Source organism: Culex quinquefasciatus, chromosome 1 (assembly GCF_015732765.1).
Source record: "Culex quinquefasciatus strain JHB chromosome 1, VPISU_Cqui_1.0_pri_paternal, whole genome shotgun sequence".
Classification (NCBI taxonomy): Eukaryota; Metazoa; Arthropoda; class Insecta; order Diptera; family Culicidae; genus Culex; species Culex quinquefasciatus.
This window is the reverse complement of record NC_051861.1, coordinates 6,439,063-6,463,371: the sequence shown is the minus strand read 5'-3', so window position 1 is coordinate 6,463,371 and position 24,309 is coordinate 6,439,063. Positions and strand designations below refer to the sequence as shown.

At 41.3% G+C, this 24,309-nt stretch overlaps 3 protein-coding genes across 3 annotated transcripts in view; 1 reads left to right on the top strand and 2 right to left on the bottom strand.

Annotated features, from left to right (window-relative positions):
- LOC6036777 (sodium-independent sulfate anion transporter) overlaps positions 1 to 10,494 on the bottom strand; it is a 32,690-nt gene extending 22,196 nt beyond the window's left edge. Inside the window, exon 1 of the mRNA XM_038257681.1 lies at positions 10,079 to 10,494. The gene's annotated coding sequence lies outside the window, so the exon portion shown is untranslated. The remainder of the gene's footprint in view (positions 1 to 10,078) is intronic.
- LOC6036778 (probable cytochrome P450 9f2) lies at positions 70 to 2,015 on the bottom strand. The gene is made up of 2 exons (XM_001846722.2): positions 1,602 to 2,015; positions 70 to 1,533 (listed from the first exon to the last, which is right to left on the bottom strand). Exons 1-2 carry the CDS (start codon positions 1,811 to 1,813, stop codon positions 147 to 149), a joined length of 1,599 nt encoding a protein of 532 aa, XP_001846774.2. The 5' UTR covers positions 1,814 to 2,015; the 3' UTR covers positions 70 to 146.
- A 4,648-nt stretch (positions 10,495 to 15,142) lies between the features above and the next one.
- LOC6036779 (protein transport protein Sec23A) lies at positions 15,143 to 23,960 on the top strand. Its single transcript, XM_038251443.1, is given in 6 exon segments — positions 15,143 to 15,347; positions 15,419 to 15,572; positions 15,574 to 15,594; positions 15,596 to 17,636; positions 17,831 to 17,845; positions 23,579 to 23,960. Coding segments are annotated over 5 exon segments (2,319 nt in total). The 5' UTR covers positions 15,143 to 15,347; positions 15,419 to 15,420; the 3' UTR covers positions 23,669 to 23,960.
- Positions 23,961 to 24,309: the final 349 nt, after the last annotated feature.

The following is a 24,309-nucleotide window of genomic DNA, read 5'->3' as shown; positions in this document are numbered from 1 at the left end:
CGCAGTATGATTAACAGTTTACGATCGGATGTTGGAGGGTTGGTGATCAAATAAAAAATAAGTTTAGGGTTTGGAAGGAGATACTTTTGTTATTGATGCGCTTTAGCTGCGTTGAATCCGTTATATACACTATGTTTATTGATGTATCATTGTTGACGCTTTACAAGGTCGACAAAGACTTCGCCTTCTGCCGATATAGTCGTGAACCCTTTACGTAACTTAAGTGGAACTGGAGTTTGCTCGTTCCTGGCTATTTTGAAGTTCAACAGCAGGTAATACAATATCGCCTTGATCTCCATCAGGGCAAATCGCGATCCGATGCAGTTCCTCGGACCCACTCCAAACGGCAAGTACGTGAGAGGGTCGATCGATTTGCGATTCTCGGGACTGAATCGCTCCGGATCGAATCTTTCCGGATTGGGGTAAAACTTGGGATCCATGTGGATTCCCTGGGTAGGGATCCAGACAGCGGTGCCACTGTCCATGGTAAACTTCAACCCGTGTCCATCGTCCAGAACATAGTCCCGAACGCAGACGCGATCCAGCAGTACCGCTGCTGGTCGCATTCGCAGACTTTCCGAAACTACCATGTCCATGTATTGCATCTTCTGTAGTGTCTCATAATTGAGCTTCTTCCCAGCTAGCGTGTCTTCCGTTTCCAGAATCTCTTCAACCAGTTTTTGCTGAACATCTTGATGAACGACAAGATCATGGGTCATCAGCATTAGCGTCGATGAAACAGTTTCAAATCCAGCCAAGAAAAAAACAAACGCTTGCGCGATCATTTCCGTGTCCGTCATGTTGAACGCAGAGTTCGCTTTTCCCAGCTCGGATTCGCGAACCGTTGCGAAGCCTTCCGCGGCGAGTTCCTTCTCGTGTTGATGCTTCAGCAGTCCAGCTCTGGCTTGCAGAAGAAGATTGATCATGTCCGTACGAACGATTCCTTTGGCCGTGCGTTCCTGAATGGCGTTCATGATCAGCGCACTGAAGTACCGGTTGTGTTCCCGATCGATCACATCGATTCCAAGTTTCCCGGTGAGTGTCGGGAAGAATTGATTCGCAAAGATCCTCAGCGTAACACTCAACCGCTCGAAACGCATCATTTGTTTGCCATTTTTGTAAAAATCATTGTCCGGATCCCGGAACGAATCCAGTCTAACACCGAAAGCACACGACGCGATCACGTCCGTGCTAAACCTTTTAAACAAATCGTTCAGCTCAACCGATCGAGACTCATGTTTCAGCTGGAATTCGGTCACACTTTCACAGCACTCGATCACCAGCTCGAACATCTGCCGCATCTTGCTGCCGGTGAACGCCGGACTCAACGTAGCTCGCATGTCCCGCCACTTTTGCCCGGTCATCGCGAACAGCGTCTTCCCGAAGAGGACATACGGGCTGTCGTTTTCGCCGTTGCCAAAGACAGGTCGGTGATCGATGAAATGATCGAAATCTTTTATGGTGATCTTCTTGATCAGCTCGGGATCGCGCACCACAAAGATCGGATTGATCGTGTCAAACAGTCCGAAAACTCTACGATTGAAACAAAAGTTTTTTTTTTTAATTTTGGATGGTTGTTCTAATCAACGATCAGGCCATACTTAGCATTTGGGTACTTGTTGTAAATGTGTTCCACAAAATCACCAAAGGTATACTTCCTGAGCATCAGTGGTCCGGTGCTGCCCAGAAATGGTGTAACCGCCATCGACGGTATCGGCTTGTCGTGGAAGTAACCATTGTTCTTGGTCAATAACCGGTACAGAAAACCCACGATTAGGACAAACACGACTAACACTCCGAGGTTTATATCCATCGTCCAAAATATGACTTTCGACTGCTGCAGATTCTTTCCAACTAACAATCAGGAAGGACCATGATATTCATCTTTCTTATCACGTTTTATTTGCCAAGCGTTTGATAATATATAAACAAGCTCAATTGATAGCGTGGAAGTGTCCGTAAATAATGCCGCAGTAGCAAAATTGTTTACCAAACACAGTTTCGCCAAAAATCTTAAATTTGTCAAAACCATTCAAGAATTATTCTTTATTCGAAAAAAAAAATGAATGTAAATCAGTACTAAACAGCTAAGGTTAGAACAACTGATTTGAAACTGCTACTAGCAACACTGTTTCATTTTTTCCATTAAACTGGCAACACAGTTGAGTTCACATTTCGGAGAACGAATGATGAAAACTACAAACCATTCAGAGTATAAGTTTTGGTGTGCACTGAATAAATATCAATTTAGAGACAATTGTTCGGTGCACACGAACGACGCGTCAAGTGAATCTCTCAAAGTTTTAGTTTGGCGTCATCCATAAAGTATGTCACGCCCTAGGGGGGAAAGGGGGGGTCTGAGCAAGTGTGACATTGCATGTTATAAGTATAGGAAAAGCGTGACAAAGGGGGGGAGGGGGGGGGGGGTAAATTTTGGTCGATTTTAGCGTGACGTACTTTATGGATGAAGCCTTTGAGGTGAACCAAAGCAGGGATTCACAGAACGTTAACGTTTTGTTGATTTTTTTTTTTCGCTGAAATGCTATCATCATGTGCTTCCAGCACAACCTCCGAGACAAGTACACCTGGAGATCACCGCAAGGAACGGAATCACAAATCGACCACGTTGTAATCGACGGTAGACACTTTTCCGACATCATCGACGTCAGGACCTATCGCGGCGCCAACGTCGACTCGGACCACTATCTGGTGATGGTGAAAATGCGCCAACGACTTTCCCTGGCGAAAAGCGTTCGGTACCGCCGCCCTCCGCGGTTGGATCTGGAGCGACTTAAGTTACCGGTAGTCGCCTCCCGGTACGCGCATTCGCTGGAGGCTGCGTTGCCAGGGGAGGGTGAGCTGTTGGAAGTTCCCCTCGAGGACTGCTGGAGGAGCGTCAAGGCAGCCATCACCAACGCAGCAGAAAGCACCATCGGATTTGTGGAACGAGGACGACGGAACGATTGGTTCGACGAGGAGTGTCGAGCGATTTTGGAGAAGAATGCAGCACGGAGGGCAATGCTGCAGTACAATCTCCGTGATTACGAAGAGGCGTATGGACAGAAGCGAAGGCAGCAGCACCAGCTCTTCCGGGCAAAAGTGCGCCACCAGGAAGAGTTGGAGTTTGAGGACATGGAGCAGCTGCATCGTTCGAACGAAACGCGCAAGTTGCTTCACGCCGCGAGTCGAAATGTGCCGGGATAAAAATGGAGCTATCTTGACGAACGAGCGTGAGGTGATCGACAGGTGGAAGCAGCACTTCGATGAACACCTGAATGGCGCAGAAGCAGAGGCAGGGGCTCAAGGCGGCGGGAGAGAGGACTTCATCGGTACAGCAGGAGAAGGAGAAGAGCCAGTTCCCACGATGAGGGAAGTTAAGGATGCCATCAAGAAGCTGAAGAACAACAAAGCAGCGGGTAAGGATGGTATCGGTGCTGAACTCATCAAGATGGGCCCGGAGAAGCTGGCGTCCTGTTTGCACCGGCTGATAGTCAGGATCTGGGAGTCAGAACAGCTACCGGAGGAGTGGAAAGTGGGAGTAATATGCCCGATCTACAAGAAGGGGGACAAGTTAGATTGTGAGAACTACCGTGCCATCACAGTCCTCAACGCGGCCTACAAAGTGTTCTCCCAGATCCTCTTCAGCCGCCTATCGCCAATAGCGGAATGTTTTGTTGGAAGTTATCAAGCCGGATTCGTCATGGGAGATCAACAACCGACCAAATCTTCACTGTGCGACAAATCCTCCAAAAGTGTCGCGAGTACCAAGTTCCCACGCACCACCTATTCATCGACTTCAAAGCCGCGTACGACTCAGTCGATCGCGAAGAGCTATGGAAAATCATGGACGAGAACGGCTTTCCCGGGAAGTTGATCAGACTGATCAAGATGACGATGGATGGGGCTCGGTGCTGTGTGAAGATATCGGGTGCGGAATCGGACTCGTTTCCTTCACTCGGGGGGCTTCGGCAAGGCGATGGGATTTCTTGCCTCTGTTTCAATGTGGTACTGGAAGGTGTTATGAGACGAGCGGGATTCAATATGCGGGGCACGATCTTCAGCAAGTCCAACCAATTCATCTGCTTCGCTGACGACATGGACATTGTTGGCAGAACGTTCAAGGCGGTTGCGGATGCGTACACCGGCTTGAAGCGGGAAGCAGAGAAGGTTGGGCTAAGGGTGAATGTGGCGAAGACAAAGTACCTGCTGGCAGGAGGAACCGAGTCCCTTAGGGCTCGCATTGACCAAGCGTTACAATCGACGGGGACGAATTCGAGGTGGTAGAGGAGTTTGTGTACCTCGGATCGTTGGTGACGTCGGACAACAGCTGCAGCAGGGAAATTCGGAGACGCATCATCGCTGGAAGTCGTGCTTATTTCGGTCTCCACAAGAGCCTAAGGTCCCGGAAATTCTCCCTACATACGAAGTGTTCCATCTACAAGTCGCTGATAAGACCGGTCGTCCTCTACGGGCACGAGACGTGGACAATGCTCGAAGAGGACATACGAGCGCTAAGCGTCTTCGAACGTCGAGTGCTAAGGACCATCTTTGGTGGCGTATATGAGAACGACGGATGGCGGCGGAGAATGAACCACGAACTTGCACAACTCTACAACGAACCAAGCATCCGGAAGGTCGCGAAGGCTGGACGGTTGCAGTGGGCCGGTCATGTTGCAAGGATGTCGGAACGTACCGAGCAATTGAGCCAACGGAACCAGAAGATCAATCCTGCGAAGTTGGTGTTTGTGTCGGAACCGGTAGGAACAAGACGTAGGGGGGTGCAACGTGCGAGGTGGGTGGACCAAGTGGAGAGCGATCTAGAAAGTGTGGGTACACCGCGAAATTGGAGACATGCAGCCATGGACCGAGCTTGTTGGCGGAGAATCGTGCAGCAGGCCAAGCTAATGGTGTAGCGCCAATAAAAGTAAAGTAAAGTAAGCTATCATCATGGGTGAGATTGGGTCATAGAAATTTCAGCATTTTTGTATGACCTAATCTCACCACCAGACCCAATGTCACCCCTGATGACGGTACGTCATTTGTGTTTTCTGGTGTTAAACCTAGATTGTTGATCAACAACATTTGAAACTGATTCCAGCCTCAAACTTCCTTACAAAACTTTGTTTTGACAGCTCGATTGGAACCCAGAGAGTGACATTTCGCCTCTCCATATCTATAGGTTTCGTGTTCGAGCGGATTTTCAAATTATTTCACGTTGATATTGATGTTCCTTGGTTTGTCCGGCACTTTAAATAGTCAAATCGGATGACAGCCGAGGGGTCTAACAATGCTTTTTGCACAAATCTTGAAAGAGCACTTTCTGGGGAGGTCAAATAGAGTTACGTGTGAATCCGCAAGATAAACTCATCAATCATTCCGGGCAACATAACCCCACAGATCCCCCGCGTCATCTCCGGTATCCTGAATAAACGTCCGCGTAATCGCTTTTAATAGATGACTTCAGCGAAATCGAAACCCTTCCGACACCGGAGATGACCACACAGGTCGTACAGGTTTCCACAGGTCAAGCCCCAAAGTGACATTACCGCACAGGCCGCACGCGCGGCGGCCAAACCAGTTTACAGAATGGACTTTGGGGGGCTCACCGTACGCGGCTTGGTCTAGGAAAGTTATTTTTAGCAAACGCCGACTTGGCGGCATGCCAATTGCGCGGCAGGTAATGACAGTCTTTGCTTGTCGCCCATATGAAAAGAGTTTATGGTTATGTAAAGCTGCCACATTTGCTACCCCCCATCAATCGTGGAGTCCAGTGCGGCCAATTGGCCGGCAGGAGGCACAGAACCGTACGATTTCGGTGTTGCAACCTGTAGCAGAAGGGGGTTATCAAGCACATGCCGACGATTCTGGAGAAGGAGATTGTTCCAGCTCGTAATTGATCGGCTAACGCCACCGGAAAGGTGAACAAATTAGCTTCCAGAAAGTTGTAATTAGAAATGTCAAGCCGTACACAAGATTGCTGGATGTTTGCGGTTGAACTTTAATTACCCGGTGTTACGGGAACACGTCCGGACATTGTGACCGCAAGTCAGGTGTCCGGGGCGTCAGGTGACAAAGCGAAACCAACAGTAAATTGGAAATTTGTAAGGAAAAATGGCACTGTCACGCCCCTCGGCTTATGTGTCAAATTGAAAATCAGTGGTGCCAGATTGGCAATACGTTATGTTCGCGCATTTTTCGTCCACATCTGATTATAAACTCTTAATGAACCCTTGTGTCATGCGATAACTAATAATTAGTAGGCAATTACCTTTGCAACATCAGATATCACTCTAGGTAGGAATCAACACCTAAACTGACACTTGTTCGCACGTGTCAAATCAAACGGTTCTATCGACTAATCTAATCTTTTCGGATTATTTAAAGCTGAATTGGCTACCATTATTGACCTGCTTGTTAAAGGTAACCGCCTTTTATGACAGTGTTAACTGTCAAATTTGACAGTTTTGTCATTTTTAATAACAAATTTACCGAGTTTACTTAAAACTAACATTTTTGTAAGCATTTCCAAGTGGCAACCCAACCACACTCACAACAATTAGTCGGCCAGGTCAGGTTGCAACTGCACTTTGTGCTAATTGTATTGTTTACTAAACAGTACCGAAGGTGTGATCTCTATAGCCGAGAACAGACCGGCGGTGAGTAATGACGTTTAGTCGCGGTGCGTTCGGAGAAAGTGCCTTAAATGGGCGGTTTAGGTTTACTCATAATTGCTCGGGAAAGGCCAAATTCATTTGAGAGCGGGGGTCGGTTCCGTAATGCTAAATGGAACTGTACTTGGATAATCAGTGTTTTGAAGTTTTGCATAACAAATAAGTCAGTTATAAGAAGACAGACTGAACAAAAAATAGTCGAATCAGAGAGAAGTGTAATATTATATTTTCTTTTCAATTCTCTTTGGTTAAATATTTGGCAGCACTGGTCTTTCAATAGATCAATTTTTATTTTTGTTTATAAATTGTAATATTAAAGACTTCCCACGATTCAGGTCATTGTCGAGCGAAAAATTTGCAACTTCTATCAACCGTTACCGTTTAAAGTCGTGCCTTATTCCACGCAACTCCATGACTTCGTTTGTTTACCTTAAATAACACTCGCGCAAAATTACAAATATCACGCCAGGCCATTACATTTCATGAAATGGTTTCGCTTTGAAGTTGACACGCAATTTTGGTTATATTTTTTTTAATTTCATCAGTTGGTCAGAAAATCGCAACCGTAGCACAAACGACGAACCTCAAAGCGTATGCCGAAATTTGTCTCGTTGTCTCATAAAAAAAACTTTTCAGTGACATCGCTTTTCTTGGAATGCATCTGACGTTTAAGTCATAGACCTTTATTCAGGACAACATAGCGGCGTTTGGCTAACAAATTCACACATGTTTTTACAGATGTCAGTTTGACGTTTATCGTTTTCACCATGCGTTTTAGTTGAAATTTAGCGTCCGCGTGATAACTCCAGAAGCACGTCTATCCTTAACGGAGGTCCGTTCGCCAGATCAACTTTGAGTTTTTGTACTAGCGTGCGTTTTAAGCAGCATTCGTAAATACGCCAATATAGCGTGAGCATGTCTCAAACTGGAATCGCGTGACGATTCTCGCCGCGCCGCTTGTCCAATCCTGCATCAGCTGTTCAAGCCGGTATTTATTTTTTGTTTTGTTTTGTTAGTTGTTTTCGTAGCAGAAACGCACGCGTATTTCGCTTTCAACCGCGCACCTTACATAATTGCACACGCTGCAATTATCGGTGTAATTTTAAGTGCGGCGATTTTTGTCGTGCGAAAGCTTTGTCAGAACCAGATGTTCTATATTTAGCGCAGTGACGCAGAGCCTTCAGATTTGACAGCATCCGAGGACGCTAATGGCGCTAATTGATTCGGTTTTCTCTCGTGCTTCGAGCCTCTTCGATTAAGGGGTAGTCCAATGCGGTGATCTGGATCTCAACTCAACTCATAATTGAGTAATTCACGCGCCTGAAACAATTACGAACTTGGTGCGATGTTTTTGTTTTCAGTCAGTGTTACAAGCCAAAGTCATCCAGCTGTGGCGCTGATAATAGCCACGAACCACGTGTTTTGTTTGCATTCGCTTCTCAACACTGTCGGAAGGGGGATGATGAATGGAAGAACTGAACTTGTGTGAACTCATCGCCGTTTAGCGTCAATTCTGACAGGTTCGTCATTAATCTTGAAACTTGGCAACACTTTTATCTAGAACAAATTGGTGACATTTGTCACGTCTTTCATTTTAGTCTATGATGAAAGCACTATCTTGATGATTAAAATTAGAAAATATTTTCTACTAACCTTGCCACGGTCAGTCGCTAGTCACACTTTTCAACAACTTATTCCTTTGTTTACCGTGCCAACCGCCCCCAGAAAACAATAGAATTGTGCAATTACTCGAATGCATTTTTTCCTTCAACTCGACTATTTTCCACCGACTTTTTGCGCTTTCTTGGCACATTCCTAACGTGTTCGATACCGGTCTCTGGCGGGTAGACTTCAAGTACACTCACAACACAACATAAACAGATCGTTCGCCAACGAGCCTAACGACCGCACGCAAAGACATCGCGATAACATTGCAAGAATCTACGCGCCGTTGCGATGTTCTTCCTGCAATTGTTTATGTCACGTCATTGTTTGTTGTCTGACAACCTTTGTACGCGGTATCAGATATCCAAGTGGTCGCCATTTTTCGCAAAGATGGTGACCGCTTTCACCTTAATCACGTGGCTGTCAACGAGCAGTGTTGCCAGTTTTGATGCTCTCTTAATTTGAGAACCACGTTATCACCATTTATTTGAGCCGTTGAAAAATTAACACCCGAAGCTGCTTAGTCACGGCTGTGTGAAGGTGGCCATCCGAAGCCGCGGTGGCCAGGGGGGCAACGACGCGTCGAAGGTCGCCAAAATGGATCTGGATCGAATTGGGTCGACTCATCGCGCGCACTTATTTGGGAGACCGGTTCGATTACGAGATCGGTTTCGCGAGATTATTACAATTAGAGTATAGGAAGGCACAATAATGTTTGGCCACGGGGCTAGTCATTGGCCGCGGAGGAGCGCGAGGATGACTTGCCAATTTTGGGCAGTCGAACCGGGACCCCGGGGCAAGGTTGGTTTGGCAACCGCGGTGTCAAGTGGACTTTAGCACCTGTTGGCTTGTTTTGGCGAATCATTTGGGGCTATCCTTGAGCCACTTGAAGATTCGTCATAAATTTTGATCAAATATTTTATTTTCTGACAGGTGTGGTGGTGCCGTTCTGCAACGGGTTTTGACGGTAACTGTCAAATCTTATGATCAGATTACAAGACGAACTGTCAAGAATCTTAACGTTAAACGTTTAAACGTGACCCCAATTTTGCTTGACCTTGGGTGGGCCTCAAGTGGCAATTTCTTTAACTCACAACTGTCAAATGGAGCTCTCCAATAGGGAACATTCTTCGATTACGTAACGCCATTAGAGACTATAGTCATAAATGTGTATTGAAATATCATGGCAGCATGGTTTTTCCGGCGATCAAAAACCACATAAACATTCGTGCCAACTATTGCATTTTAAAATGCGGAAATAAACAACCTTTAAGTTATTCCATATACATTTTTACACACTTAACCAGTTCTGCGCAAATCTACTGGCACAGAAACCAAAACAAAATGGGCAAAGCCCAATTCGCAGTGGTATCAATCGGATACCACTTAGCCACGGCGACCGGCAATCACTTTCTAAAACAAGCCAGAAGCCCGATCGCCTGCGCACGATATTGTGGAGCAAACCCAAGTCTATATGTACTAACTAACTAATCTATCAATCATCGTCATCGTCGTCGTCGGCTTTAATTACAGAGTCAAATGGATTCCTCATTTCCTCACCATCCAAGGCATGGTGGCTTCGGAGAGGTGACGAAATGTTGTTTGGAACACTTCTACAAGAGGAATGACAAGCAACCATATGTTATTTACGTGCAAAAAACACGTGCTTGCACGCAAAACTGAGCGCGGTAAACAAGGAGACTTTGCACACGACGATTAAGTTCTAGAAAGGAGCGACTTACCCTTGTTCCGGTTGCGGGGTTCGGAAGCGTTCCACGAAGAACTGTCAGCTAACGCTAACGCTTCGCAGAACAATAGGGCGCGCCGATACAGGAAAACAAAGACACAACACGATCGCGCAGCTGGAACCTCCTCCGAAGAAGTAACTCCAGAAGGTAAATACGACTGGTTCACCTGAAGAAACCCAACCGATGATCAACGACACCTTATTTGGCGCCAATTTCCACAAACCTCGCCAACTGTCACTCACTTCCGTTTACAAGTCACTTAAGGGTGCGCGTTTGCGCGCCAACCCACTCGAACCAGACTTCTTCTTGATCGCACGATAGAAACAGTGGTGCAACCTTTGGGGACCTGCAACTTTGCAACGGTACAACGGCGGCCTAAGCCTATGAAACAAGCGTCTAGCTTGGTCGCGATCGCGTAAACAACTGAACCGAACGTGCGCGGAACGGAATGAAGCAACTCGGCTTAGCCCCGGCAGGAGTCGATCGTGATCGTGGGCCAAGATCGGCGTTCGGGTCGGTAGCGCGACGACTGTAAACAAACCATTTTCCGATGCGTACGAAGCTTTTCCGAAAGAGGTGCTGCTTGCAGCGGTGAAGGCACACACAAAAAAAGGGTTGACTTGGTGAGTAATAAGCCGTTGATAAGCATGTTTCGAGCGCGTGTCATAAGTCGGGCGTCGTGTTGGGTTACTGGGGGGGTCCGCCGTACATGACCAATCAATGGTAGGTCGAAATGGTTGAAGTTGTTGCTAAAGGCGCAAAAAATATGAAAAAAATCTTAGATCACTTGAAAATGACAAATTTCAAAACAATTTCAAAAAGTATTACTCTTCGAAATAAGTGCTGAAAAGTTGAACTTTTCTGAACTCTTGCAAAAATATTTCAAATCGGATAGTCAAATCATGACCATTAGTGGTTATTAGAGCGGAAGCCGCGTAATCAGTGAAATTTGCCTTTGGCCGTAAAATCTAGGTAAACACTGCAAAACGCCGTAAAATTCTAAATAATCGAAATTTAAATGCGAAATAAGCCCAGTGAATATTATAAATTAACTCAAAAATGATGAACTCCTCGTCACAGTGTCATCAATCAAACAAAGATCGAGCTCGAGATGTCCTTGTCCCTGCGAAATATGTGATGGCTGTCATCGGGCCTTCAAAAACTGGCTATTGTCTTTTGCAAGCAGAACATAACCAAACTTTTCGGCACCGTCAGCAAACGTCAAATCAGTACAAATTGTTGCCGGATCTTTTTCCGGATCTCTCCCGGAGGGTGACAAAAAAACTTTTGCTAGAAAGAGAAAGCAAAACTTATGCAAACAACCCAATTTCTGTGACACTCATAGGTGTGAATGTGTTAGGAATGTTTCGACTAGAAGTCCTTATATTTCCTATTCATTCAAATTTTGAATTAATAAAAAGCACTTGAAGCACAAATTAATGCTTTTTTTTATTTCTTGTTAAGTCCTAATGATCCGTTATTATTAAGGTAAACTGTTTTCAGTGGACTCAATTGAATTTCCACAAAAGCATTTTTTTCTAATGATGTGATCCTTCCGCACATCTAATTTAATTGCAACAGGTTATATATTTGCCTATCACAATCACTGACAAAACAATCGTTAATTGTAGACGGCGTGTCCAACCATACGATCACCATCACTTTCCCTCGGCATCGGTCGGTCAATCAAAAGAGAAACAAAGTGGAACTCGAATCCCGCGAGAATGTCCACCGCAATTATCAACCCAAGTCACGCTTCACGCTACTACGAGATTAGTACATCCAGATTGATTGGTTATGTTAGAAAGGTGTCAGATTGAGAATTTTAATCCACTAATCGGCAGCGTTTGAAGCGTTTGTGTTTGCTTAATTGCAGCAGCTGGTGACGACTATTAACTTGTGAGCCCTAATTGGGGTAATGAGTTCGGTTTATTTCAATTGCCATCTTCCTTCTTCCGGAGTTTCCACGTGGAAGGAAGCTCTTCCGCAATTTTGATAAATTTTCACCCCTGCGCTTGACAGTTGTTTGCTGCAAGAACTGTCAATATGTGCAGGCAGGGGTGTGTTGCATAAAAGAATATGTTATCTCGCAAGACTTGTTCAAGGGCAGCGAAGCTTGGACACGTTTGTTCAACGTGACAGCGTGAGATACATCTCGAAACCGGCTTATCGGCGTCGGGTCAGGTCCGTTTACCCGCCGGGAACAATGTCTACACTTGCAGAACTTGTCCCGCGGTGCTATCTGGCACATTATAGCCAGCAGTTAGTACATGTTCTACACCCGCCTTACAAATGCACTTATCATTAACGATGTGACACTTGATCCATCAAACAAAACGATGAAGCGTGCGGCTTTTGTTTTGCATCTGTAATTGATGAGAATTACTCCTTAAGATCCAGAACCGGAACAATTCGTGTGGTAATCCGAGGGTAATATCCGTTCGCCGCGACGGTTGATGAACTGCCATTCGCAGCTGATAGCCGCAGCGCCGCCGGTGGCAATTATTCAAACTAATCTGATGTCAAATTGGCCGTTAGACAAACGTTTGCATTGTCTTCCAAGTTCACCCGTTGCGCGGGGTTAGTTCTTTAATTACAGCCTTTGAGGAAGTCCCGAGGCAAACCGGACTTACCGGTTCGCGAGCACTCTTTGATTGACCTTGCCTTCCTGAGGGTGACAAGGAAAGTTAGATTATAGGACGGTCTGATTTTGCGTCCATTACAAGCAATTTGGCAGTGTTTAGCAAAACGATACAAGCAATTAAGTACAGTTCGAGGAAGTGTTGTGTGAACATGCGTTGGAGTAATTTGCATAGTTTGGGTTTGTTTTATCACCTCGTAAAGGGTAATAAAAACTAACGAGAGTTTAATTTGCGACCATTAAGGTGACTTCGAGGACGGTACGGTCCTTGTTTTGACCGTCACAAGCAACAATTTAATTGTACTGAGCTAAAAACAGGATTTTTTTAAAGATTTCTGGTTTTTGTCTGTGAAAGTAAGTCACGTATTTGGTTTATGTTTCTGAAGCTATCTTTGAGAATGTGCTTTTTATCGTAGTATTTATTTATTGATAATTTATTCATCAATGAATTAATGATGAGATATAAATGTATAAAAGTTATTATCAGATCATATAAGAAATTTATTTCCAGCAATATAATTTTAATTTTTCGATTCCATAATGACTTAATAATTAATGGCCTGACTAAAAACTGAAAACCAAAAGCTAAAAACAAAAAAAATTAAGAAATTTAAGAAATTTAACAAATTTAAAAAATTTAAGAAATTTAATAAATTTAAGAAATTTAAGAAATTTAAGAAATTTAAGAAATTTAAGATATTTAAGAAATTTAGGAAATTTAAGAAATATAAGAAATTTAAGAAATTTAAGAAATTTAAGAAATTTAAAAAAATTAAGAAATTTAAGAAATTTAAGAAATTTAAGAAATTTAAGAAATTAGAAATTTTAGAAAATTTTTGCAATTTAGGAAATTTAAAAAAAATTAAAAATTTAAAAAGCATAAGAAATTTAAGATATTTAGGAAATTTAAGAAATCTGAGAATTTTAAGAAATATTAGAATGTTTCTTTTTTTTAGGAATATAGGAAATTTTAGTAAAAATTAAAAACATCCACTGAAAAATTTAAAATTAATTTTGAAAAAATAATTACGCAGCCTTGCGTTACAGAAAGCATCTTGCTTGACCTCGCGTGCTTGACAGCTCTTTCTAAGGTGACTATAGTTGATCCATCACAAAATGTCAACTTGATTATAGGGTCCTTAAGCCCTATGTAAATTCGTATGTACAACGGTATAAAACACGATTAAAAATCATTTCTGGTCCCTTTTTCTCTTCACTTTTTAATGCAAAAAAAATGACAAAACATTTTTTTTGTGGATCTACTCGAAGTAAATTTTTAAAATTGGGTGCTAAGCCAATTTTGATGTACAGAGGTAAAAACACGATTAAAAACCATTTCTGACCACTTTTTTAAATTTTAATGCATTTTTTTTTTTGAAAGGGCAACATTTTTTCGATAAATCAACTATGGTCCCCTTGGAACGAGCTGTCAAGAAGGACCGCGAGGTTAATTTTTCAAAAATAATTTAAAAATCCATTTTAAACTCTTTGTGGTCGTACAACGGGTCATTTGGGTCATTCTACTCAGAAACATAAGCTTTATCATTGTGAACAATAATTTCACAAATTGGGTCCTAAAATGAAACTTAGATTGCTGAAATTATTGTTTACAGCGATAAAGCATATTTTTCTGAGTACAATGACTTTTTGTACGACCACAAAGAGTTTAAAATGGATTTTGAAATCAATTACGAAAAATTAACCTCGTGGTCCTTCTTGACAGAAAAGGTCCTACTTGACAGCTCGTTCCAAGGGAACCATAATTGACCCATCGAAAAAATGTTGTGTTGTCAAAAAACAATTTTGCATTAAAATGAAAAAAAGTGATCAGAAATGGTTTTTAATCGTGATTTTTACCGTTGTACATAATTGACATAGGGCTTTAGTACCCAATTTAAGCTTAATTTAAGAACCCAATTTATTTTATTTCATTGCATCAAAATAACAAAAAGTTATGCAACATTATTTAAAGGCTATTTTTTATCGCTGAAGGACCCTAATTAATTAAAGCAATTTTGTCTGCACTTTACTTTCACTTTTTTATTCCTTAAAAATTTAATGTTTAAGCCGACCTTGCCTATCTTCACATCGCAGCGTTCCCAAAGGGTTTCAACTCAGCAAAGTCGCAAAGGGCGTTCTTTTATTACGTAACGCAGTAGGGGAGGGGGTCGGAGGCCGTGTTACGCTCCATACAAAATTTTTAAAATTTGTATGGAAATTTTGTTACGAGGGGAGGGTCTAAAAGTCCGATTTTTCGCGTTACGTAATAAAAGAACGCTCCCAAACCGAATGAAAGTTCAAATGCACGGAAAACTGAAAACTATAATTTGGGAATTTGAATTTCGCACTTTTCATACGAATTTATCATTTCAAATCATATTACCAAAATAAGAAAACGTCCGATTTCCACTCACCGTGTATGTCTCGTTGACAGTCCGACGCTGACGTGTTTTTCGCTGTCTGTCCTTCCTCAGCTCCCAAATCGATTTCGTCGTCTGGAAATTTGGAATTCTTTCATAATTCGTGGCAAAAGTATGTGCTAATTTGGGGTAATTTTGGTACAAAGTGCGTTAAAAGTGAAGTTTACTGCTGCGTGCACCCGGGAACGATAAAAAGTTGCAGGTTTGTTGGTTGGATTACGCCTTTGCGAAGAGAAGGGTGAGGAGGTTAATCGTTCCGGATTTTCCCCGCAGGGATGACCACGTACGAGGAGTTCATCCAGCAGAACGAGGACCGCGATGGGATTCGGTTCACGTGGAACGTGTGGCCGTCGAGCCGGATCGACGCGAGCAGGTTGGTGGTCCCGCTGGGATGTTTGTACCAGCCGCTGAAGGAGCGGCCGGACTTTGCCGATCCTGTACGATCCGGTCGTGTACGCGGACCACTTGCCGGGCGATTTTGAACCCGCTGTGCCAGGTGGACTACCGGGCCAAGCTGTGGGTGTGCAACTTTTGCTTCCAGCGGAATCCGTTTCCGCCGCAGTACGCGGCCATTTCCGAGCAGCACCAGCCGGCGGAACTGATTGCCGGGTTCAGTACGATCGAGTACACGATCACGCGGGCACCGTGCCTGCCGCCGGTGTTTTTGTTCGTGGTGGACACTTGCATGGACGAGGAGGAGCTGGGCGCGTTGAAGGATTCGCTGCAGATGTCGTTGAGCTTGCTTCCGGCAAATGCGTTGGTCGGGTTGATTACGTTCGGGAAGATGGTCCAGGTGCATGAGCTGGGGACGGATGGCTGCTCGAAGAGTTATGTGTTCCGCGGGACGAAGGATTTGAGCGCGAAGCAGATCCAGGACATGTTGGGGATTGGCCGGGCCCCAGGGCCGAATCAACCGCAGCAGCAGCAGCAACGTGGCCCGACGGGGGTTGTTCCGCCGGCGAATCGGTTCCTGCAGCCGCTGCACAAGTGCGATATGGCGTTGACGGATTTGCTGGGGGAGTTGCAGCGAGATCCGTGGCCAGTTCCGCAGGGGAAGCGATTCTTGCGATCGACTGGGGCTGCTCTTTCGATTGCTGTGGGGTTGCTGGAATGCACCTATCCTAATACTGGGGCACGGATTATGCTGTTCTGCGGAGGACCGTGCTCGCAGGGACCCGGCCAGGTCGTGGACGATGAGTTGAAGCACCCGATCCGATCGCATCACGACATTCACAAGGACAACGCGAAGTTCATGAAGAAGGCGATCAAGCATTACGAAGCGTTGGCGTTGAGAACGGCCACGAACGGGCACTGCATCGATATTTACTCGTGCGCGCTGGATCAGACCGGGTTGATGGAGATGAAGCAGTGCTGCAACTCGACCGGTGGCCACATGGTCATGGGAGATTCGTTCAATTCTTCGCTGTTCAAGCAAACTTATCAGCGAGTGTTTGCGACGGACGGGAAAGGTGACCCGAAGATGGCCTTCAACGGAACGCTGGAGATTAAGTGTTCGAGGGAGTTGAAGATTGAGGGCGGCATCGGTTCGTGCGTTTCGTTGAACGTGAAGAACGCTTCGGTGTCCGACTCTGACGTTGGAATGGGCGGAACCTGCCAGTGGAAGCTCTGTACAATGACGCCAAACACGTCGATGGCGTTCTTCTTCGAGGTCGCGAATCAACATGCGGCACCGATTCCGCAGGGCGGACGCGGTTGTCTTCAGTTCATCACCCAGTATCAGCATTCCAGCGGGCAGCGGCGAATCCGCGTGACGACCGTGGCCCGCAGCTGGGCGGACGCCACGTCAAACCTCCCAATGATCAGCGCCGGATTCGACCAGGAAGCAGCAGCCGTACTCATGTCCCGAATGGTCGTCTACCGGGCGGAAACCGACGACGGTCCGGACACGCTCCGCTGGGTCGATCGCCAACTCATCCGACTCTGCCAGAAGTTTGGCGAATACGGCAAAGACGACCCGAACAGCTTCCGACTCGCGGAAAACTTCTCCCTCTTTCCCCAGTTCATGTACCATCTCCGGCGGTCCCAATTCCTGCAGGTCTTCAACAACTCCCCCGACGAAACGACCTTCTACCGGCACATGCTCATGCGCGAAGACCTCACCCAATCCCTCATCATGATCCAGCCCATTCTCTACTCGTACTCCTTCAACGGCCCGCCGGAACCGGTCCTGCTCGACACCTCCTCCATCCAGCCGGACCGCATTCTCCTGATGGACACCTTCTTCCAAATTCTCATTTTCCACGGAGAAACCATCGCGCAGTGGCGGTCGCTCAAGTACCAGGACATGCCCGAGTACGAAAACTTCAAACAGCTGCTGCAAGCCCCGGTCGATGACGCACAGGAAATCCTCCAAACGCGCTTCCCCATGCCACGGTACATCGACACCGAGCAGGGCGGATCGCAGGCTCGGTTCCTGCTCTCGAAGGTCAACCCGTCGCAGACCCACAACAACATGTACGCGTATGGACAGGTGAGTTACCGAGTTTTTGCTTAAAGTTTTCGAACAAAAATCTAATTCGATCAAATTATTTATGATTTCTTTTTCTTTCTTTATTTTTTTAACGCGTGTTTGTGTGATTTGATCAACTCAAAACAAACTCCTTCCATTTCGACTGGAAATCGTCATTTCCCTCCCTCCACACAAAAAACAAAATCCCATGGCAGATGGCCGCACCGACGGTAGATATCGGAGACATTTCCGTTTTTTTATTTGTTACAATTTAATTATTTTATCGGTGGTTGTGGGTGTAAATTTTGGGCCTAATCGGAATCTTTTTTTATGCGAAATTGCAGGCAAAATCAATTCCTAACCAAATTTGGATGTACCTCTAACCCTTGGCTCATCAACCTCTAACATCAGTATTCTAAGTCATTTAAAATCACACTCATATTAAACTCAAAAAAATCCGGTGAATCTTCATATTTGTAAATTTATCAAAAATAAGGTAGCACTCATTGTTCATATGTATTAATCATAAAATCAATCATAGTTAAAAATTTCAGTAAAAGTAACTAACAAATTGGTATAAACACCTTTAAGAAAGAAAACTTAGAATTCTCTCTGAGTGAGTGCTCAGTAGAACCCTTTTGATGGAGAAGTTTTCATCGTTGATCTCTGAAGAGGGGCAATGACCACAATCAGGAATGTCCGAGAACTCTTAGGGATGTTCCAATGGGAGAACATTTACTGAACTATACGAGTTTGAGCAATGTTGGTATGGAAGGAGATTTCGCTTCAAATCAGATTTACAGATTTTTCTTGAGCGATTTTTTTGTATGTTTGTTGTCTAACTTTTTTTTTGTCTTACTGGTCATGTCTGTAACATAATATCACGTGGGCCTTCAAACTAGTCTCAATTTAGTGTTATCCAGTCACGAAATATTCTAGCAGAGCTGGTCCTGCTGGTACGCTTTCAAAGCAGAAAATTAAAAAAAAAAAACATTATTAAATTTTCTCATGATAATGCTAATCCACAATAGACCGAATCTCAAAACGCAGAACCCTGAAATGCAAAAAAAAAAAACCATTTGGAAGCTTACAAAGGCCATCACAAATTTGTAGTTCAATGACCTCAAAATTAAAAAAAAAAGCGAAAATCGAGAAATCCGTAAACCCAAAAATTTAGATATTCAAAAATACATACTTCAAATTTTCAAAATTCAAAAATGTCCAAAATAAAAAAATACAAAACTGTTGAATTTAAATTATTCATCAATTCAATAAACATGTTAAACAAACATATTAAAAAAACCTCTAGCATTTTATTAAATAAAAAGATCAAAAATATTCAAAAGTTAAAATTAAATAGATTAAAAATGTTTATTCAAAACTTTTAAATAACAATTATTGATTATAAACAAAATTAAGAAATCAATAATTAAATATTTGAAATAATGAATTCAGAATTCAGGAAAAAAAGGAAATTAGGAAATTTGGATGTTAGGAAATTGGGAAAATTGGGTAATAACGAAATTTGAGCATTAGGAAATAAGGAAATTAGGAAATTAGAGTATTAGGAAATTTAGATGTTAGGAAATTAGGAAATTAGGAAATTTGGTAATTAAGAAATAAGGAAATTAAGAAATTATGAAATTAGGAAATCAGGAAATTAAGAAATTAGAAAATTAGGAAATTTTGAAGTTAGGAAATTACTAAATTGGGAAATAATGAAATTAGGAAATTTAAAAAAAGGCGTGTACAGAGTTTTTCTTAAATTCTTAAATTATTAAATTGTTAAATTCTTGAATTCTTGAATTCTTAAATTCTTCAATTCTTAAATTTTTGAATTCTTACATTCTTAAATTCTTAAATTTCTAAATTTTATTGTTTTTTGTGATTCTTTAATTCTTAAACTATAAAAATTCTAAACTCCAAATTTTTTATTCTGGAATTTTCATTTTTTTAAAATTTTTGAAAAATTAGAGTTTTTGAATGTTACAATTTCGGATTTTTCGTAAATATGTGTTTTCGAATTTCAACATTTCAGATTTTTTAAACCTTTTTTAAAATTTCTGAAATTTTTCAGGTCTCGAATTTTTAATTTTTGAGCTATAAATTCTTTAATCTCGACTTCAATATTATTTTTTTTTCAATCCTGCATTTTTTTTTTTTTGAATTTCCTAAATGAAGATTTTAAAAATGGTTGGATTTTCTTTCATATTTTTTTGTTATTTGAAAATTCTGAAATATTTGTTTTTTTATAATGTCAAATTTTTATTTGTATCATTTGTATTGTCGAATATCAGATTATTATTGAATTTTCCAGTAAGAAAATAGATATTTGTATGTCAAGTTTATTTTCACTCCGGTTTATTGTATTTCGGTCCCGCCAGAGTGGATTAATCGGACAGTGCAGTGAACTCACAATCCAAAGGTTGCTGGTTGGTACTAGCAATAGTTGGCGACACGTGGGCCAACAGCAATAAAGACAACTTCTATTTTTTACTCCGTGTCGATCAAAAAACTAAATCTGTCTTTTTAATTTCAAGATTCTGCATTTTGAGATTCACCGGGATTTTCTATTATTCTAACGAATATAAAATTATTAAAACGTTTGTAACTTTCAGTTGCATTCAAAAAGTTAAATTCAAATTCTTTGATTTTTTCATCAAAACATATTACAAACAACCACCGCGCGAAGAAACGTCAAACGTCACTTTCCGTTTCTTTCAGCTGCGTACCGCTTAAAAAAAAATCTTTTCGTGACCCTTTCCTTGACCGTTTCTTGGGCGTTTTTTTATATGGAGTTTTGCGTTCCTCCCGATCTGCATACCAGCCTTAACGGGGGATTGAACGTTTTGGCGAATTCCAAAATACGTATTTTTTTTATTTTCGATTTTTTATATGTTTTAGAGCTCTGAAAAAAAACTTTTTTACGCTAGAATTTAGGATGTTGGTAAACCTGGTATTAGAGATATGATTTAAAAAAAAAGAAGTTTGGAAAAAATAGTGATACATAAAAATAACGCTAAATTAAGTAGAAAATGGATTTTCCGAAAAATTGTGACGTTTTGGCCCTTTGGTGTCTTCAAAAGAGTGGTTGGGTTCACGATTGGGCTGGTGTTGAAACTCTAACTTTTCAGGAATATTTTTGGGATTTTTTTTGTCTTCTAGAAAGTTGTTAAACTTGGCAATCCAAGCAACTTTGTCAAAGACACCAAATTTTTATCTCATAATCTACGCCTTCTACGGCCAAATTTAGAAAAAGCATCGGAGCAAAATTTTAAAGTCAGTTTTTTGAACGTAGCAATTCAAGGTTGAGTTTTAGAGAAAAGTGTTGTTCGGAGCACTTTAGAAGCTCTGAAAAACGAACATTTTTATTTTCTGACAGGTCAATTTGGAGGTAAAAAAGATGCAAATTTAAAACTGAAATATCTTGAAAAGGCGCAGGCCAAATTTTAAGCGCCAGGTTGCATTCGTAAGAGGAGATCTAGCACTACAAACGCCGAAAAAATCCAGGGTTGTTACGGACGGCGCGGATGGCGCGAATCTGGCGCGAATTTGCTGGCTAATTTTGCTCAGGCGCGGATTTCGCGCGGATAGCAATTTTGATAAACAATATAATTGAGAACGATAAAATTTCTTTCAAATTACTAAGGAAAATATTATTAGGAATTGAATAAATTCAATCTTTTTCGTTGAGTGCAAAAACATCAATTTCTAAGAAGTTTTTTTTTTTTTTTTTATTCTTTGTCCTCTATCTTAACCTATACCCTAACTGGCTCAATCGGCCTTGCCATCACGGAGCCGTGCGTCTATTTATAGATCTCGAGATCTATTGTTCTTGTTCATGATGGATGATGATGATCTCCAGGGGGGTCTTCTTGGAAGAGTCTTCCTTCCTTCCTTCACGCGTTGTGGTGTGGTTGGTTGGTCATCTTCCCGTCCTGTTTGCACTCAACCACCACTATCTGGTTCTAGCGGGAGGAGCGGCGTGCGTGTGTGTTTTGGTAATTAATTACCGGGGTTCTGGTGCTCCCAGAGGGAGCAAGGGGGTCTAGTTGCCACCGAAAAATCGGTGACGAGGTGACCGGGCGGGATTCGATCCCTGATCGTCTGCTTGAAAGGCAGATCGCTTAACCATCAGGCTAAGTATCCGGACAATTTCTAAGAAGTTGCTAATGAAGAAAATTTTCTTCTAAAAATTATTGATTTTTTTTCTTAATACGAAACTTTGGAATAATCTTCAAAGAGCGATTTTTTTTTTAAATGTATTGAGATTTGTTATATAAATTTAACATTACATTACGACAATATTTATAACAATTTTATTAAAATCAAAATAACTAATTTCGAAAATTTGATGCTGTGAAACTTTTTAGATTTTCTAAGTTTTTTCAATATAAAAATTTAAATATTAAAATTTTCGGTATATTGAAAAAAATAAAAATTCGGTTGCCACTCTAATTCAGGTAGAATTGATTCTACTCCCAATTATCACAACATGACGAAAAAAATAAAAAAATCTGGAAGTCAACAATTTGGAATTTCAAAATTTACACATTCAAATAATAAAAAAAATAGAATTCATAATTCGAAATTGCCAAAACTTACAGACTAAAAAAACGTAAAAAAGTACGAATTATTAAATTGAAAAATTAAGAAAATATTACAATTGTTGTTTTTAATTTTTAATTTTAAAAAAAAAGTTTTTAAGTTATCAAATTATTAAATTATTAAATTATTTAATTATAAAATCATGAAATTATTAAATTATTAAATTTTTTAATTATTAAATTATTAAATTATTAAATTATTAAATTATTAAAATTAATATTAAATTATTAAATTGTTAAATTATTAAATTATTAAATTATTAAATTATTAAATTAATAAATTATTAAATTATTAAATAATTTTCGGAGTCATATTTTAGTTTAGGGAAATTTAGAGAAGAAAATAATAGAATTTCGTGTTTCGATTTGGCTAGAATTATCAAGTACAAAATCCCTAAATATTATAATTTGGTAATTTATTTTATGATTTTAATTTTGTTTTTTTTTAATTTAATTTTTTTTTCTGAATTTGTTTTTAAATCAACGATATTTAAAGTGTTACAAAAAATGCCAATATTGTTTCAGAAATGGCAAAAAAGGTTCCACTTGGTGCAGGTGGGATATGAATCCAGAACTGATCAACGGTACTGATCCAAATGCTTTCTGTATTATTCTTTTTTTCGTTTAAAATTTTATTCATTATGTTACTCTCTTCTATGTTTGTCGCGATTTTTTTATATGGCGCGGATTTCGCGCGGATAGAATTTTGGGGTCGGCGCAGATCTGGCGCAACCCTGAATCCCAGAGGTATTTTTCTTTATTTGAAAATGTCTAATTTTCAAGGAAAAAGTGTATGGACCACCCTAACGAAATTCGAAAACTATCCAACTATATGGTTTTCCATGTAATTTTGCCCACTGAATCTCAGAAATCATCCAAAGTGTAAAAAAACGATTTTTGGTCATATTTTAGGTTTTTAAAACTGTACGTAGATAACAAGATAAAATTTTGGTGTCCTCGACAAAGTTGCTTGGATTGGCAAGCCCAACTTTCTAGAAGACAAAAAAAAATTCCCAAAAATATTTCTGAAAAGTTAAATTTGAATTTTGAACCAAACCAAAAACTACCCTTCTCTGTTAGCAACAACTCTTCTAAAGACCCCAAAGCTCCAAAATGTCACATTTTTTCGGAAAATCCATTTTCCACTTAATTTTGCGTTTTGAACCACTGTGTAATCTGTAATCATAACCCTCAACATCAGAAAAATGACTGGTATACCGTAGTCTCTAAGGGTTAAAGTACTCACACATATTTTCATACTGTACACTTACATTGGGCAATTTTGGTACTCCTTTCCCAAACAAGTCAAGCATCAACCACTAAAAATAAACCCCTTCTTTCCCTCGCCTCACACAGGACGGTGGCGCCCCGGTCCTCACCGACGACGTCTCGCTGCAAGTATTCATGGAGCATCTGAAGAAGCTGGCCGTCTCGTCGACGACGTAAATGGAGGACCGCCACAATTTTATCACCACTCTGAGTTCCCAATCCAATCAGTTGCAACTAGGTCACGCGATTCAAATTGACGACACTTTTCAATTAAAATTGATATCGACACGCTGCTAGTGTCGAAGGAGAGGGGCAAAACAATGATTAAGTGACGAATTGAATGTATTCAAGTGTTTGTTTTTAGGCGAGTAAATTTTCTTTATGTGTTGGATGAATAAACTGAAAGTATATTATTATATCGATAGCTGGTAGGAAAATAATACATTACGCAATGGGAAACCGCACAAAATGATTTCTTTTTCGTTGCATTAAATTGAAAGAAAGCCTTTTTTACAGTACATTGAAGCTAACGATTACAACACACATTGTAACTAGTTTTATTTGGTTTAATACTTTCTGCAATCCACCTCATTTTCTATTACTATTTACACCACGCATTTACAAGCTACACAAATAACTATTCATGCTTTCTTCGCTATCTTCATCTTGGAAAAAGTTTCGCAATTTTTATTTTACTCAATCAGCGCCGCTCGTCGTGTGCAAATGTTATTTTAAATTGAAAAAAACAAATACACTTTTCCCCCTTTAAAAATATTAGATTATTTGCTGAATGTTGGATGAGAAAGAAAACTTTGTTC

What these genes read in the sequence shown, in the direction of transcription:
- LOC6036778 (XM_001846722.2), bottom strand. Translation starts at nt 1,813, where the DNA reads ATGGATATAAACCTCGGAGTGTTAGTCGTGTTTGTCCTAATCGTGGGT. An exon ending in AACAAGTACCCAAATGCTAA is followed by an intron (nt 1,534 to 1,601) that starts GTATGGCCTGAT and finishes TTTCAATCGTAG; the next exon opens with AGTTTTCGGACTGTTTGACA.